We start from the raw sequence: 18,883 nt of genomic DNA on the forward strand, positions 1-18,883 counted from the left end.
CTACTGCACTACTAAAAAAATATACTACCACTAAGGTAATTATGCATACACTGTTTTCAGCAGACAGATAATTTTTATCCTACAACTACACTAACGTTCATTTTGGTATGCATCCTTAGAATTTAAAACACCAACAGAGTAGATAAACAGTAAAATTATCCTTATGGAAATATTACATCAAAAACTACCTAATTTAGTCAGTTTTCCTAAAAATGACGCCAATAATGTTCAGTAACATTAAGCTTTTATTTAGCAACAATAGAAATTCTGTTGTGATACCCAAACAGTGGTAACAGAAAAAGTTAAAGCTTACAGCAGCTATTCACAACAAATAGAATATTCAGTGCTTGATTGTAAAGGAGGTAAGGCTTGCATAGTCATAGTGATGCACATGCATTATTGTGATAGGTTTCAGTAAAGTCAATGCATAGAACACTAGGAATGTAGCTAAATAGAACTATGGCAAGACCTTTACACACACACGCACACACACAAATCTATATGATCAGAGCAGTGTCCCTGCTTTAGTATACTGTAACTGTCGGACAGAAGAAATGCTACTGTCTATAGCCTCAGGTAGATTTTTTGTGCAATGCACTTAGTCTCTATAAATATCTATACATAGATTATCATTTGAAGATCACTTAAACAATAATATTATTATTGTTGAGATTTAGGTCTTACTTATGAAATGCTGTCACTTTTCTTATCAGATATGGTAACATTTTACTTGCCATCATCTTTAAAAACAGATGCATTGTGATTGGAAATCATCTGCTCAGGCCTTTGAAAATTAGCATTTAAAGACATGTTCAACATCCAATAAGTTTAGATTATAATAGTGCACAGTGGACATGTTAAAAGGCCTGCATTTTCCAAAAAAGTGTTATTTTAACACCTTGTAAGATTAGCATGAAAGCTAAATAGCAGTTTAGTCAGGATGTTTGGGATGCATCATGCACTCATATGGCTTCAGTTGAGTAAAATGTTTTCATAAGCAGTAAGAAGTACAGACACGTTTCAAACAATAAAACCAAGGCTATTGTATAACACTCCCAACTATCTACCTGAAATATTTCTGATATACATTCTAGTTTTTCCAATACATGCCTATACTATACTTAAGTGGCAAAAACCACAATAAATAAGCAAAACAGTTTTTGTGCTTTAAGGTTCACACAGATCAAATGAAGTATATATGCCTCTGGGCATTCAGAGTATTTTACAGAATTTTCTTGCTTCAAGACATTTCCAGGCATATTTTCCTAAACCGAACCCCTTACCCACCTGCTGTTGTATATGGACTCTATTACAGTATTGTGTGTGTGCAGTTTCATTGACCTGATACAATCAGGAGGCCCAGCACAAACCAGGTACAGCAAAAAGAAGTCCAAAGGTGGAAAAACCAGACACCCACGCCTCAGGAATCTGTGTGTGTTTCTGCTTGTTAGTAGATGTCAGGTAGCTGAGTGTAGTTCCTGTCCCAGTAGCCTTTCAAGTAGAGCCAGTCCTGAGCTTTGTTGTGAGGGTTGGGTCCTTGGTTAAACCACCTGCAGAATTAGAAGATTTGTGAATACAGTGCAGTGGGATAAGACACAAATCCAACTAAAACACACGCCCAAACCAAAGCACTGTTGTACACATCTAGAAAAACTTGTTTTAACAAAACAGGAAAAAATAGGAGTCTTTTCAAACCAAATATTTATCTCAAACACCAGTATCTTTACTGTATAACTGCTGGTGTCCGACAAATGTGTTCAGTTAGATAGTACACATTTGCAGTTGTGCATTTTGTCCTGTAGAGGGTGGTGTGGTGCAGCACTTCACATCAGAGCAAACGAGGTAAGACAGCAAAGTAATGCTGTGAACCAAACCTTGGTCCTAGTGCAGTGTTCCTTCTCGGTTGTAATAAAAGTGACGGCAGAGTGGATAATACAAGACAACAGGAGGCACTTAGTGAAACTGCTTTACAATCACAGGGCAGAAAACTCATTTTTCCTGGTGTCTAACCTGTTTTTCCATTCGTCTGTTGATTTGGCGCGGTTTTTCCGGGCCATCCTTTGTTTTTCCTCGAGTCTCTTCTTCTCCGCACTGGCCAGATCTATAAAACATTTGTCCGAGAAAGTGAATATCATCACAGATTGGATTAAGCTGGTGTGGTGTGAGAGGGACCGAATTTATGGCCATGCAGAGTACCTATATCTCCATTCTCCATGGCTCGAATGTCAGGCCTGAGGCGACTGTCTGTGGTGGGAATGACTCCTTCCATGCTTTTTTCTAGTTCATTAAGCTGCATTGCGAATGTGGAAAATGCATAGAACTACCAGGGGAGAAAAAAAAAAAACAGCATAAAGACACAGAGAATGACATTTTCTATTTTTTCACCCCAATTGATCTCTTCCTGTATGACTTTCTGTGTCCTCATACCTTCGCTGAGTTTTCTGGCCGGGGTGTTATCTTCCAGACGAGCTCACTACCTGGGATTACTTGGACCGTCTCGGCGTCGGGTGGGGGCATTTCCTCTGGCTCCTCGTCTACGTTGCTCTGAGGACGGAGATACAGACGTGCATATAAACTAGTGACGACAGGGCAAAGTTAACTTCATGGCCTGAGTTTTATTTTACCTGTTTGCTGCCCTTCCTTTCGTCTGAATTCTTTTTGTCGGACTTTTTGTGGGCGTCGAAGGTGGCAGGGTCAACCGTGTACAGGCACTCTGTCCATTTTCCGTATATTGCACAAAGCTTCTTTTTGCTGGAAACGTACACACACACACACAATGGGGGATGTTAATCAAACTTTGCTTCAAATGCCATCATCACTGAAACTCACTGCCTCATTATACTGATGAGAAAACCGTTCCTAAATACTGTGGCGTAACAATGTATGCGGGGATTTATAAGAAACTCACTTGTGGCCTTCAGACACTGTTTAATTATTGTAAGTATAATGACATTTTTCTTAATTAAAAAGATAGAGATACCTTTTATCTAGGATGTATCCCTCCACTTTATGGAGCTCTTTCCCAAAGAGGCCACAGGGTTTAAACGTCATGCTGCATCTCTCTCCGGTCCTGCCAAAGAATGACAGACTGTTTACTGATTCTCTTTCACTCTTCTTCCTCCTTGAGCCGAGGCTTTCAAACATTAATTACCCTGCTCATTCTCTGCTATTCTAATGGAAACCGTCCCAGTTTTGCTCTCATGATCAATACGCTGAATCTTAAAGTGGATCAACGCACTGCTGCCGAGTACAGAGAGAAAGATGTTCGCATAGTCGAGTCTCAGTGCATGCAAATGAAGTCGGCGACTGTGCACTCCCAGAGAATTTTATTGCTTACTTGTGATTGATCACTTCCACGTTGCCATACTGCTCAATCCAAAGCTGGCCAACAATAATATTATGGACGCAGCAGGTTGGGTTAGTCCAGGTGTATGCCTCATTATATCTATGGAGACAAAGGATTCACAAAGTAAGGAGAACGAGTAACAAAAGATGATTAAATAACCCTGTGACTAAAAACACAAACGGAGCAGTTGTGCACTCACTTGGGCAGCTCCAGTGTGATGATTCCTTTGGGCTCAGCTTCTATGCTTTTCCCCCAGAATTTGAGCTTGGGGTAGATGGAACCGTGAAAAACAAAATCCTCTTTGAGGCCCTCGGCGTGAAAGGCACTGACCGGAGGGTGATGGCTTACTTGCTCTGACATCCACCTAAAGCCCAAGTCATCTCTGAGGGAGAACAAAATCACAGTGTGTATGTAACACAAGCAAAACTGACTTAAATATGTCCAATGTGTGCCGTTTCTTGTATGGATTAAAGCAGTGGTTCCTAACTTTTTTTGGCTTATGACCCCATTTTAACATCACATTCAAAACACAGAATTTTTTTTTTGCTAAAATTAATTTGTTTTTGATCATGTAATAGTTTGCTATACTATGGTGCAAATAAATGCTAATTTTAGACGACATTTAGTCTATATAATGTATATTATTATGGACAGAGGCAGAAAAGCCAGGTTCAGATTACTGTACAAAGTGAGAATTTTATTTTCCTTGCTCAGGATATGTACAGTCAGTCCAGCTTGGATTTACAAGGCTGACAATTAATACTGAACAAACAATAACTCAAACTATGAATTATGAAAGAGCTGCAGCATCTGAAACCGACCACAATGAACATTTGAGAGATAAACAGTACCACAGTGCTTCAGTTTCAGCTTCATTTTATCATGTCTTTTATGTTTTGTGATCGTCTCTGTCAGCTCACCATATACTTTTTATTAGTAAGTTTTGTTTTTTTTTCTTTATTAATTAATAGAAATTTCAGGTGACACTATTGGAATTCCAGGCAACCCACATGAGGTCCTGACCCCAAAGCTGAAAAACACTGGAGTCAAGATTCAGTGTGTAATATATGTTGCGGTGTGAGCGCAAATTGCTTGCAAATGCACAGCCCTTCCTCATTTTCCCTTATGGCTGCAAAAAATGCAAAAAGCCCTTGCTGAAGCCAGTGTCTGATTAGCCTATTCTGGGTTTGTTTGTTAATAAATCTAGTCCACAATCCAGCAAACTGTACTAGAGTGATATTGCAGCTTAACACTGAATTTCACCCGCCATGAAACATAAGAACGAATACAGAAGTCTGTTATGGGCTACAGACTCTGCAAAGTTGACCTGCTCTTTATATAGATATAAATGGTTTATCCTAAGGTAATGAAAACACAACACAATTACTCTTATTTTCATGTGATTATACATTCATGGGGACATAATTCTAATTATATCATATTCAGTTTGTGCCGTTATAATGCCATAAATCTTACACACTGAACCTTTAATAACAGAAAAACTCATTTATGTGGTCAAAGTATCCTGCAGACATTGTGCAGTGTACCGTCTCACCTGATGAGCTCATAGGTTTCCCCCAGTAGTGGGTTGAAAGGCTTCCCAGTCCTCTCCCACTGTGATGCTACAGCTGACACGGCAAATGCTGCAACACACTGCAGACACCAGAACCATTCCATATGTAATATTTAAGAGAGGAGATTGTACTAATTAGGCCCTAAATTAAATAAATTACAAGAATAAATTCATGATTTAGTGCTAACTTGGTGACTTACTTAAAGCTAAATTCTGTTAAAAATAGAACAGCATTAGAGCTGTATGATATATTATTGGTAATCCCGCTCCTTTTCGAATGGTTTACTTCCTTTTTATATAATTATTTTGTTGTTTGATTTTATTGCAATATTCGAAATAAATAAACAAAACGTATTAAAAACGATAGATATTTGTTTAAAATACTATTAGCAGCCTGTAAAAAGGCTATTACCAAAAAATGGTGCAGATTAGAACCACCTACAACTAACGACTGGCTACAAATTGTGAATGGAATATTTAAGATGGAGATTCTGACCCATAGATTGACGACTAAAGAAGAACAGTGTCATGATAAATGGGAGAAATGGATAATTTTCATTTCAACGTCACATTACTAAAAGCAATTATTAGTCACAAAAGTTTTCTATTGCCAATGTATCCCAAATGTCCGTTATGTTTGTATTGTACAGAATTCAAACAATAAAAATAAAGTTAAAAAAAAAAAAAAAGAAATATGTCAGCATATCATTCTTTGAATATCGATCACGTGCTTTACCTTCATCCTCTCGATTGAGTCTGTGGTGGCATTGGCCTGGTGGATGAGGTAGGTGTGCTCCATGTATTCTGTTAGCCGCTGGAGGAAGCTCAGGGGTTCATTAAATACCACAGGCATGGCGATCTTTGACAACTCCTGAGCAAGAGTGGGATAAAACAAAAGTGTACAGACATAGACGAATGCAGTGGAAGGTTTTCTATTTGTGAGGTCAACAAAAAACTAATATATACAACCACTGCATATAGTCTTAGAATGATAGACAGATCATTTTGTGAGAGGATAAAGAATTGCTACTTGATACTTGTAAATAGGCAAAATATATTCTTCTATGCCTAAGGAACTGCATACTTGAATAATAAGCCACATTTAACAACATTAGTTCAGAACTGGAAGTAAAGAGCTGGAGTAAAGACTGGGATCCCACTGGATTCCAGGATACATATGGGTGCTTCTATGAAACTGGTCCCTAAAAACAGGACATGGGGGCTAAAAATTCAAACCAGATGTAGAGTAATGTTATGAAGCAAGTTTGGAAGCACTTTGGGTTTATTTTAAAAATAAATATTTACAGAGATAAAAGAGAATCTATTTTTCAGATAAAACATTTTTATATTATTATTATCATCATTATTATTATTATTATTATTATTATTATTATTATTATTATTATTATTATAATACAAAAATCTGCGTGTAACACGATAAAAAGGACACCAAAATTACGCACTACTATTTTTTCGAATATCATTTTATTCTCTCACAGGTACATTTTGGGAATCAAACTAATTATGCAAAGCAGAGTGTTTCACAAAAATGACCACTGTTGCAAAATCATTCATGATTTATATGTGTTTAAATAAGCAGGTTCCACATGTAACCAGAGTGGACACGATGGGTTACACATGAAACCCGGAATGAGACTGCTGATTCATGAAAAACCCACATCTGGATTAGAAAAACCACTAGGATCAACAAATTTAACACTGTCTTTTTTTATAGTGCTATATAAGACCATTTCAAGCCACGTTTTCCAGATCAAATGCACTGACACCTAGGTAGCTTTTCATGTTCCAATTTTGGTCCTATTTTTAGCCCTAATATTTGATTAAAAATTCATTAATTTTGGGATGGCTCAGAGCAAGAGTATAATTTTTTTTGCATTTATCTGAGGTCATCATTAGGTACATCCTGGGGGGAAATATGTCTAAATTTCTCTTTTATTATTGGGTCTAAAATGCTGGTAAAGTGCCAGGTACAATAATGAACCCGGTTTCACAGAAGCACCCATATACTAATACCAGTACTCCTAATGTCACTTCGCAATAAAGAAATTAAAATGTTAGTTTGGAAATTTATTTGAAACAGAGCATTTATTTTCTTAAAGAAAAAGGAGGGTTGGAATGTTTCCCTCAGTGAAAGTGTCCGTTCTCACCATGCCAATGCATTTTTTCAGGATACTCCAGACACTGACGTCATTCCTGGAGAACATGGGAGCCGGTAGACATGTTCTGTGGGATACCAAAAAAAAAAAAAAAAGAATAAAAAAGAGGGAAAATCACTGTTAACAATGACATTAATACATAAATTAATTAATACACAAACAAAAATGTGAGCTTAGTTAAAATCACTGGTATTGTCTTTTTTTTTTTTAGAACATTTCCCACACCACTGGGATTAATTAGAACTGCACTTTTTCTTTTCTGTTTCGTACACGTGCAGCTGTTTTTGCCATTTGTCTCAGCTTCATCCTCCAGTCTTGCTGACAACTTGGATATAGACTATTGTACAGGTACCGTCTGCTGGATGGCGGCAGATGGTGTCCTTGTTTAGAAATGCGTGTTGAAGCAACTACACAAACAAAACCCATTACTTCAGCTAAATAAATAGAGTTAGTGGGTGGGGGGGTTTCCTCTATGTAAGGATGAGGAAGCCACTGATGTATTTGAGACTATACTTGTGACCTAGTTTGTGTTCCAATAACCTTTACCTAATTTTTTTTTTTTTTCCTATGGTGGATTTCTGTAGTAGATTAAAATAACTAATAATATATTTGGCGTGCACTCCTGAAATTTAAGTTTTTTAGGTGTTCAAGACATTTAAAGTTATTTTTTTTCCAACAATGTGTGAAAAAATATACTTAAATATTGGTCACTGTACTGTACGCTTCAACAAAACAGAGTTAGTTGACTTACGATTGCTAAAAACAAAATGTGCCACTGTCTGTCACTGTGCATTTTGCGATCTTACAATGTGTGTTTTTAACACAGTATGTAATTTCTGCCACTAGATGTCTATCGGTGAAAGCAATAAGAGTTATGGTAGCAGATGCTGTGAAATCGTGTGGAATAAAGGTTGTTTTGACTACCATTGCTGAAGTAAATGTGGCATAACATAGGCAGAAATCATGTTTACAGAGAAAGTACTGTATTAAAGTTTTAGTGATACATATTCAGATTCCATAATTGTATTCGATGTATTAACAAACAGCCACAAGAAATAATAGTTACCACTGACAGGTACCCAACTAAATGAAACTACAAATTGTGCTGTCTGCTCTAACAATTCATCCATCAAGACTATTTTTATACTGCATGACAACAACAAAATTCATCTGTTTCAGGTTTTCCTCATAATTACACTGACTTTTGTGGATAATAATTACTCAACAATGACATGCAACCAAATAAAAAAAGTTGTTGAAATGAAATTACAAATTTCTCTGAATTTGGAATGTGTACATATTTCAACACAATATCTAGTATGAAGAGAAAATGTAACATCTTTAAATATAAATATTGTATACAGTTGTCACACAGTAGACGGGCAGAGTGATGGAGCGGTTAAAAGTAGGCTAAGGCCCATCTACAGGCAGGGACAGAGGTATCTTTGAATGACAGAAGTAATTCCAAATAAACAGACCCCACATAAATCTTTAATGCAAACCACACACACACGCCGGCGCATATGCACATAAAGCAAGCCAGTAAGCCAGTCCCCTTTCCTTTCCTTTCCTTTCCTTTCCTCTAGCTCCGTCTCTGTGCCAGCACATGCTAAATTATTCATGGTTCACTTGTTGGATTGAGGAAGAGAGGCCAAGTCAGAATCGGCATCCACTGAAATTAAAGAGATTGTCCAATCGTCGCGAACAAAGTACCCGACACTCGGCTGATTATTCGCTTGGAGAGTTGAATCTGTCAGGAAAAACAAAACAGGCTATTCTCTGTGGATGTGTGCTACAACAAAAACACCTGAATAGAAAAACACACCGGAGTGGAAAGGTGGTGTCTCCTTACACCGGCTCTGCCATTTAGTGGCCTATCCCCTTGCTGAGTGAAGTCTGTAACCTGTCATCAGACACGCATGCAAAGACGTCACATGTTCAATAAAGTATTTAAGTCACCCAGAAATGACTGAGGACTCATTCTTACAACTATCTTTCACTGAAGCCCTAAACATCACAAACTGTACAATTAAATCGCCCGAGTGTTCTGTGTGGTCGCTTTTTATATTTCCGCTCGACTCATTTTGCCATCATTTCATCTGGTAAACAAGCATGACATCATAACTGGAACATGTCCCACCTGTGCTTCTTGACTCCATTGTACTGGGCTGGTTGGTTGTCATGGTTACCCTCCCCTGACATTCCGGTAGGCCCCCTGAGTGCGCTGGGACGGCGGAGGCTGCTGAAAAGGGGGGTGTCTCTCCCCTCGTCCTCTTCACAGGAGTAACTGGCCACAGACAGGAAGCCACTCACAGAGAGCTCCGACTCCGAATCTGTGGGATGATGAGGGGGGCAGCTGCCAGGTCATGCCAAAAAACACTCAACGCACAGGTTCAAGTGGCCGGCTCGGAAATCTAAAGCTCTGCAGCCTCCACAGCGTACTGTCCGCAAATAAGCACTTGTGCTCGAGTTCCTCTCCAACCCCCCCTCCCTGCTGCCAACCAAACCCCACCTGAGGATTGTGTTCCAATGAGAGGCCACACAGAGGCTTCATTTCCTCCAACATTGTTTGCACTGTGCTTGCCGTATTATTACTCCTCCCCTAGCCAGCCTTTACAGTGATATTACAGGTACTGTGAGATGGACAAAGGGGGCTATGTGTACACTAGGAGGACTTTATGGACCCATTGTCATCGCATATACCTGCATTTGACATACATGTGGACAGAAAAGGCAGTTTTGAGCATAAAGACTACTTAGATATATGCTGTAAATAAACAAAAACACAATTTGGTTGTACAGATTCTGCTCAGGGTATAGACATTTCTCTTATTAATGCTGAGCTTAGTTTTAAGTCTCTCGGGTACTGTATCTCTGGCCAGTAGATATAACTCAGGGCTATCTATGAATAATGCAATGACTCCTGAGAAAGATTGCTCCGTGGTGCACAAAGATGTTTTAGAAGTCTACTGTACATAATTACTGTGCAAAAATCACAGGGGCCTCGTAGTTATTTAGTGAAACAAATGTATGAACCGTTTTATCACACTTAGGATAAAAATACGGCACATGCACTGGTGAATTCTGATTTTAAACGTACTCAAGACGCGTTAAATGAGAAGATTATCAGGCTAATCACTAGTACATTAACCTTGAGTATGGGAGAAGAGGACAATGGCACTGATGTCTGGACAGTCTCACAGACAGACAGACAGACAGACAGACAGACAGACAGACAGACAGCCAATGGACTAAGCTTTGAGTGGCACGCAGTACCATGCACGCACACACGCACACACACACACACACGCACACACAGCTGAATCCCTGGAAGATGCTCATTATTCTGTAAGAAAACTGAGAACTGCTGTGGTGTGAAAGGCGAACAAGAGGCGCCGCTGGAGCTGTGTACACAGAAATTTGTGACATTTCACAAAGCAAGATCTGCAGCTGAAGGAATGAGCCCAGATGAGTGAAAGTGTATGACGTGTTATGACATTAATTACAAGATTAGTAAAAGCACAAAAGACCATAGAAGTAGGGCTGTCACAATACTCACATCTGAACTAAGTTGTCATATAAATAACTAATTAACAACATTCTTATCTGTTCTATTAACTTGCCACCCATGTACTGTAAATCTAATAACAGTTTCATTAAGTACATATATGTTATGAAGAGGAATATCCATTTAGTGGCAGTGAATTGTGCAAGCATTAAATTATTGGAGTTTTGTTAATGAACACAGATGTAACAGATATAAATATATAAACCCCTTTACTAAACTATTCAACCGAGCAATGAAGTCAAAGTAAACCATGTGCTAGAGCCAAAAAGTTATATAATTTTGAAATAAATTGGCAAGGTAGGATACAACTTTAATATTTAAAGTTGTATTTAAAGTAATATTTTTTAATATTAGAAGCAGTTCCAAACTCCAAATAAATCAGTGTTGCTAGTTCTGGACTGAACTCACTAAAAAACTGCAACAGTTATTGTATTTGAATGGAGAATCAAAATTATGTAAAATGATCAAATTATCTGAAATAGTGGCATAGTAATTATGTAATAACAGATGTGCCAGGTACTTCATTTATGGCTAAGATAAGACTAAATGAATAAAAACAAGATATACTCAAATACGTCCAAAACTGCTCTGGATATTATACATGGTATGCTCTGTAATATAAACTGCTGTTCCACAAAAAAAAAAAAAAAAAAAAAAAAGATACACTCAAATACTAGTCCAGATGTCACCTTATTGCTACAAAACAAAGCTCATGGTTGTGGTTTGTAAGGTGCAGGTACAAAAGGTTGGAGATCTTTTCATTCATGTGTTAGAGAATGAATGAATGAATGAATGAATGAATGGTTGGGAATCACAATGGGTTACATCATCCTGGATTCCACCTTATGTTTGAGTATCACATACATTCTGCATACATCCACCTATCCCACATCTCCCATCTCTGGCTTTCACTTTCCTAATCTGTTGCTGAGACACTCCTTTGTATATTTGTGACCTCCCACCTGGTCTTCCACACAAGAGAGTCCCATCCAAGGTCTCCAGCAAAGTCCTGGATATGCTCTTCTGCTTCTAGGGTTCTCATCCCTGCTAAACACCTGGCAACCCGTCACCTCTGCTGTCATCTACATGCACTGGTTCCCAACAAAATTCTCTGTTAAATACAAGCTCGTCCTCTTTGCACTCTTGCACCTGAGCTCATCTCTGACCTCCTTCACCGCTCTATGCCCTCCCGAAACCTACAGCTGTTCGTTTCCCTCTCCAGATCCTGGAGGACAGAGCCTTCTGCGTCCAACCGGTCTCTGTAGACTAGCATTTGGTCTCATCTGTTAACAATGCTCTGATTATATTTGTGCAGTATTTGTTTTAGATTTCATATCTTTTTAAGACCCAGGAAAGTGAAAGTTTGGACTTTCTTACATTAAACAATTGTCTTGATTAGAAACTGCAGAATGCCACAGTTTTTTCAGATACATTTTTTAAAAATATTTTTTATTTATTTATTTATTTTTTAATGGAATGTCCTTTGCAATGGACAGCATTTTTTAAGTAAAATGGTGAAACTTCTGTCCCCTACAGAGGACAAAAATGCATTGCTGGGTCTCAGGAGGATATGTTCTTTTTTCAATCAGCAATTAAAGCTTTTGATATTAATATTATGATTATTGTGATATTTCCCTCTGATATCTACACTCATTATCATCTGCTGACCTGACAAAGCATCATAGAAGTCATCCTCTGTAAGGGCACTGAGGGTAGATGACCTCCTGTCGTTATTCAGCGACTGCTTAAGTTCGTGCCGCTCAGTTGCCAACGTTTGCAGAGCTTCTGTCAGAGCTTTGTTCTTCTCCACTTCCTGCTCTACCTTCAGGCTCCACACCTGGAGACACAAGACCACCACACAGATAAAACACAGCAGTAAACATTACAGACATGGCACGTTAGGGGGAAAATGTACTTACACAAACAGCTTGCAAATACACGGATGAGTTGTGATTTTACTGATATGAAGGCATCGATCAGTTTGTGTAAATGTCACTGTGTGTGTGTGCGCGTCTTGGTGCTTCTGATGGCAGGTCATTGTTCTGACCCGGCCCACAGATCTGGTTTCCACCAGTCGGAATCAAACACCCTGGTCTCTGAGAGCTCCGTAGCATCGGATTGAGTATCTGTTCAGAGCAACCTGAGCCAAGGCCACTGTAGGACAGACCAGATCAGTGTTTCCTATTGTCTAACGCTGCTGCTGACCATTCTTTACCATCGGAGAGCACCCTTACAAATTTTCAAGGGTGCTACAAAAACTGAACTAGAATAATTTCACAGGCTTTGACAGTAAGGGAAGGAAGGAAGGAAGTACCCCAGGCCACTAGTCACTCACATCCTTCACACTCTCATAGACACTTAACTAATACCGTGCTCTTAACTGAATGTGCAATAACCTGCTCTACCTCCCAGTATTTTATTTTAATTGAATGTGCAATAATTCGTTCTACTTCCCAGTACTTTAACTCAAATGTGCAATAACTTTTTTTTTTTTTACCTTCCAGTACTTTTACTATGATTATTATTTTGTTCTGATACAGTACTCTATTTTACAAGTGTGTATTTGTGTTTGTGCTATAACTGTTTGATATGTTTTAGCTGTGTTTATGTTTTGTTTCTATTTTTGTTCATGTCCTGTTTTTTTCCTTTGGATTCCGTGACTCAGGGAAACGCACAAGCATTCCAATGTAACTATACTGCCATGTATCTGTGCAAATGGCAAATAAATTCTATTCTATTCTATTCTATTCTATGTGATAAATACCTTCTAAAAATCTTTGGTGCTGCAGCAAAAAAAAAATACAATCACTTAAAAATGGCTTCAAATTGATCAACCGGTGCTGGAGGACTGGTTGAAAATTGCTGATGAAATTCACAAAATGAAAATCATGAAAACAGTGATTCCTTCAGAATTTGAGACCCTATGCCTGGGATTAAGACCAGACACTGTAAAAGGCCTTGAAAACAAATATATGTATAATATCTTATTACAAGTGAGTAAGAAAGTCATCACAAGGAAATAGTTGGTAAAACTCTCCTACAGTTGAGGACTGGATCAAAGTGGTTCAGGATATCTTTATATGGAGAAGCTCACATTCATTCTCAGGCTTGAACAAGATAAGTTTGAAAGTTTCTGGAAAATCTGGATAAACTTTATTACAACTTTTAGGCAAGATACTGGGTAACGGGATAAAACCCCTAGTTGTTTTGTTTATTTATTTTTTTGGCTCCACTCGTCTGGTTCATTCAGTTTTTTTTTTTTTTTTTTTTTTTCTTTCTATGTTTTCGCAATCACACTGTTCTCAGTGTTATACATGTATACAGTTTCATATCCTTATTTAATTTAAAATTATTATTTGTGTTATTAATCCTGCCATTGCTGACATTATCACACCAAGACACTACTTGCCGGAGAAGTTATGAATGGAAAAGGTGCATAGAGGGCAGACAAACTTACTAATTTTACAGCTATATTATCTATCTTTATTTACTGATGTATATGTACCTTTTTTCTTCTTCTTTTTTTTAAATCTTTATTTTTAACAAATTCACAAAATGGAGAGTTTAACACTTATGCCGAGGCTGCAAGCTGAACTTCACATAATAAGATGGGGCAAATGGATTAGTTTCTTTAAATACAATAAATGTGTGGTTTGTCTCATAGTCCTGTGAAATGCTTTATAAACTGCTGCTCTAAAAATTTTATTAATTTGGTAACTTGATTGCTATTTCATAACTCTAACTTAAATTATCATTACTATTAGATTGTGACTATTAGCTATTGCTGATTGTTGTTTGTTATGTTCTGTAGGACAAAATGATAAATAACTAATAAAAACTAAGTGTCAAAAAAAAAAAGAAGAAGAAGAATTTCACAGGCATAAAGAAGACACTTTAGTAAAAAGTGAAGACCCAAAATGATTTAAGAATTCAACGGACTGGTTGCATAATTATGGCAAATTAAGAAATTTAATCCATGAAAAACTATCGGGTGCCCCCCTGATCATATTAAATGAAACAAAGAGACGCTAGAGCTTGTAAATCACAGTAAATCTGCAACGGTGGTGCCAGTGTCTTTTACTAAGCCCCTTGAAATACTGCCCAAAGCACAATCATTGTAATTAAGTGCAATTTCCCCTTCACTTATGTGGCTTTAAACCTCTAAAAACACAACGTCTCCCAAGATGTTCATATGGCAACAAATGTCACATACATCTGTGTGTTTACGTAACTGCTGATGTTCACAAGATGTTTTAGAATAATAGCAAAGTATAGTGTGTATTATAAAAGGTAATGGCTCTGGCTGAATGCCTCCCTGTAGTCAGCATCTTAAACCAAATGTGTGGTGATCAAGCAGTTTTGATGGATGAGGTAGTGGAATCACTGGATTTATTTGCTGATTTTTTTTTCTGATCAGCAAACATCAAAGCTGCTGATCTAGACTTTTGCAATGAATACTGATCTATATGTGTGATAGATAAGTTTATAACACATAATACAAAACCTAATCCTCATAACACACACAGAAAATTTAAAACATATTTTAAAGCTGCTTCCTTTCATGGCCCTAATTGGATTCAGCTAAACCTCTTAATATTACATAGTATATTAAGTTTGCAACAACTATATGTCACAAAATCCCTATAACGCATCCATCTGATCTGACCAAAAACATACACTGAAGTTATCCATGGTTACTTAATCTTTGTATGCCTATGAAAAAGAAAGATTCCACACACGAGGACAACATTTTGTAACGGTGACAGAAGCCCATTATCAGGTTCCTCCAGCAGTCTGGCACCTACACTCAAGGACACACTAAACACCTTCACTTATCTAGTCACATCATTTCCCATAATGTGTCCATCATCTTTACAATCACATGCACATAAATCAAGATTAGATGACTCCATAAAATGGTGGTTAGTCGTGTCTTCCACAAACGAATTCAGAGAGTTTGAAAAAGGAACAAGACAAAAAAAAAAAAAAAGAAAAAAAGATGATAAGTACTGCTACTGGTTTAGAGATGACTGAATGGTTTAGGGGCAGAAAATATTAGTGATATGTTTAAGGATCATAAACTGAGTAGGATTCATAGATCTAAGGTCAGCTAGTTGAGCCCAAACTAAACATGGAGAACCAGCATTTTTTTTTTTTTTTTTTGCTATATTGCAAACAACTGGAACAAACTGTGAAGAGAGCTTAGCTTTACCCCAAATGTAGACATTTTTGGATCCAGGTCAAACACATTTCTCTTTTCATGTGCTGATGAATGACTTCTCTAACTTACACTCTATTCTTAACACACTGTATGTCTTAATTTTTTGCACTGTTAATCTTAAGGAATACATACTAGTATTATATATGTTTTTATCATTTTAATATAGACTTTGGAAAATTTTCATTAAGTTTCATTATTATTTATGATGAGTTTATGCATTGTTTACTGTCCTCTAATTATATGACATTCTGACCTTTTATTGTTTAAGTGCTTTATTTTAACTTCCTTCTAAATGTTACATTTACTTATGTAAAGCACACTGAATTACCTTTGTGTATGAAATGTGCCATATGGTCTTATGCTATGATCATGGCATCAAAGTATATATTTTTAATATTCAATGATGTGTCAAAACACGATTCACTGACATCTCGAGGCTAGTACCATGTTCTTACACATTCAGCATTATCCTTTTCATAAAGAGACTGTCCACAGAGACCCCAGTTCATCTGAGGCTTTGTATAAATGAATGACATAAAGTAAATGAGCTGGCTGTGTTAACGCTCCCTGTCCCAAGCACTTGGCTTAAGAGCCCGTCCAGAAACAGAGCACTTTGTTGTGTAACTCTCCCAGCCAGCTCTTCTGCTCTCACTGCATCCCCCTGCCTGGGCACTAACAGCGCTATTTTAAGCCCTGCTGAGGCTGGGCACTGTAGTTATTGCTCAAGCCTGGGAGGGATGCTTCTCCTTGGCCAACACCCCAAAGTGTAAAGCTTTCACTTTGTTCTAAATTTTACTTTGCCGTCAGGGAGGCAAATCTCAGAGGCGATTGTATCATAGCTGTGTGTAAGGCTATATGTAGTCTGGTTGGGAACTAAGCATTTCACAAAGATTTCACTGGTATCCTCCAGTGTAAGTGGTGTAGCTTAAAAAAACAGTAACCAATTACACAGACAGGGAAATTTAAATAAAAAAAGATTCAGAATACTAAATGATATTATGGCAACAAATATAATGTCAAAAATTGATCAGCCCTACAGATCTCATAAAAACAAAATGCACCCTGTGGATCAAAAACCAACAACTATTTTTAGCCCATGCAAAGTGAGGTCTAGTCTCTGTTAAAGATGACAGTCAGTAGGTCAGGAACGTGTGGTGATGGTTGAAGCAAAGGTCAGACAATACACTTCCTTCTCTCCAAACCTCTTGGGTAACAAGGACAGTAGGTTTCCTTGCAGAAACATACACTGCTGTCATTCTCCTGCTGTCACAGCAATGCCTACTGACAGATCTGCTTATCTGGGTGTCACCACTAAGTGGGTGCAAGCTGTAAGACTCCATATGTTTTCTTGACAGGTGTGCAAGTCTGCTGCCTGAGAAATACCCAGCAAAGCTGAGCTGATCAATCTTTGTTGTGTTTATTCTAAATTACTGGACAATATCTAACAAGGTGCTGTCTCTTATATTAAAGACACATGCTAAGCTGCACAGTTTCTTCCATTTACTCCCAAACCAGTCATACTGTGCCCTATATGTAGTGCACTGTAGAAATGTGGCATTCTGATGTTTTAGTTCTGCAGCAGCTGCTCAACTGGGTCACACTACAACTACTTTGCTGAAAGGCAATAGTGTAATTGCCGCAAAAACCCTTTGAGCTCTGAATCACACTTATATATTACACATCTGCCTATACATCAATGTGTAATTACAGTGACATGTGGTTATCCCATGCATTATAGAAAACAAATGTGTACGTGCCTGACAATGAAGAAGCAGGATTAGATTTAATACTGCCTAATACAGCCAATCTCAGCATTGTAGAAAATATAATCCATTTAGTACATGTAGTACTAGCAGCTTAGTATGCTGCATCCATGCATGCTTGTTAGAGGTTTCCTTTTGCCTATAAAATCTGCCTATTAGAAACTAATTTAGTTTTTTTGGGTTTTTTTGTTTGTTTGTTTTTTACAACACTGCCAAAGCTTCTTGGATGATGAGTCCTCATCCTTCCTGTAATAACAGCTGAAACTATGATGCTGTCTTCATGCATAGGACAGTGGCTGTAGCCAATTCACACTACTAGTTAGGCAGAACACACATTACTGTGTAAATATGTAGCAAATTGGGTATTCAGCTGATTTCCAAGACAGAGCTGATTGTCTAGTTACAGTTTCATTATCATACTGCAGAAAAGAAGAAACAAACACATAAGAACCCTTAGTTACATGATTTAAAGACAGTCTGGTAGTTGGGTGGGGTGGACACAATCAGAAGCAACCACTAGACACATGACTAATTCATATTCACTGGTGATTAGAAGTGTGAAATCAACATCAAATGTATTATTTGTTAAGTTTGATGCTGTAGACCCACAGTTTTTTGTCTTGTCAGCTTACCCTTGAACTCAAACCATATCAAAAAGCAATGAAATATAAGCTATAAATGTTAATGTTAAACAGTGCCTCAACACTCCTTAAATACTGAAAACATCTTCTTTAACACACTGACAAACAGTATAATCATCAAGACCACTGTGAACACAATGTCACACTGAACATTAAATGCATAGGAATGATTTCCAAATACTGATGACTAACTCTTACTTAAGGCACAGCTTGAGACCCACTCTCAAATCAATAACCCACAGAAAAAGCCCAACTTCAAACACATAACTACATACTAGCCTGCCGCACACGCTCAGTGACAATAATACAGCGATATACAATGATAGATAATGAACAGAGGACAGGAAACGACAACAACAGTGGGATTTGTACCTGTGCGGATGCTGGATGAGAGGACCGTCACAGTCTCTCCTCTCTCCTGTGCTTGGATGATCTGGTATGTGGACGTATGCCTGTAAGCGTGTATTTTCACTGTGAGGGTGAGTGTATATCCAGCTGAGCCTGTGAATATGCACGCGGTTGAGTTCCCTCGCTCAATGCACAGCGTTTCCCTAGAGCGGGAGTGTGGATTCAAGTCGGAGGGTTTTCAGTGTG

General features: G+C 37.9%; 1 protein-coding gene across 1 annotated transcript; it reads right to left on the reverse strand.

The window, feature by feature from the left end:
• Positions 1-227: 227 nt before the first annotated feature.
• LOC115437948 (oxysterol-binding protein-related protein 1) lies at positions 228-18,858 on the reverse strand. Its single transcript, XM_030161353.1, has 13 exons — positions 18,662-18,858; positions 9,237-9,429; positions 7,088-7,163; positions 5,656-5,790; positions 4,902-4,999; positions 3,546-3,728; positions 3,338-3,445; positions 2,981-3,070; positions 2,625-2,751; positions 2,428-2,544; positions 2,197-2,320; positions 2,011-2,101; positions 228-1,550 (listed from the first exon to the last, which is right to left on the reverse strand). The coding sequence occupies exons 2-13, from the start codon at positions 9,296-9,298 to the stop codon at positions 1,448-1,450; spliced, it is 1,314 nt and encodes a 437-aa protein (XP_030017213.1). The 5' UTR covers positions 9,299-9,429; positions 18,662-18,858; the 3' UTR covers positions 228-1,447.
• Positions 18,859-18,883: the final 25 nt, after the last annotated feature.

Source organism: Sphaeramia orbicularis, chromosome 17 (genome assembly GCF_902148855.1).
Source record: "Sphaeramia orbicularis chromosome 17, fSphaOr1.1, whole genome shotgun sequence".
Lineage (NCBI taxonomy): Eukaryota > Metazoa > Chordata > Actinopteri > Kurtiformes > Apogonidae > Sphaeramia > Sphaeramia orbicularis.

Bases quoted from the DNA above. Each gene is read 5' to 3' on its own strand.
- LOC115437948 (XM_030161353.1), bottom strand. From the start codon at position 9,298: ATGTCAGGGGAGGGTAACCATGACAACCAACCAGCCCAGTACAATGGA. The intron at 7,164-9,236 runs GTGGGACATGTT...GGTATCCCACAG, and splicing joins AATGGAGTCAAGAAGCACAG to AACATGTCTACCGGCTCCCA. The intron at 2,321-2,427 runs GTATGAGGACAC...CTCCCCTGGTAG, and splicing joins GGCCAGAAAACTCAGCGAAG to TTCTATGCATTTTCCACATT.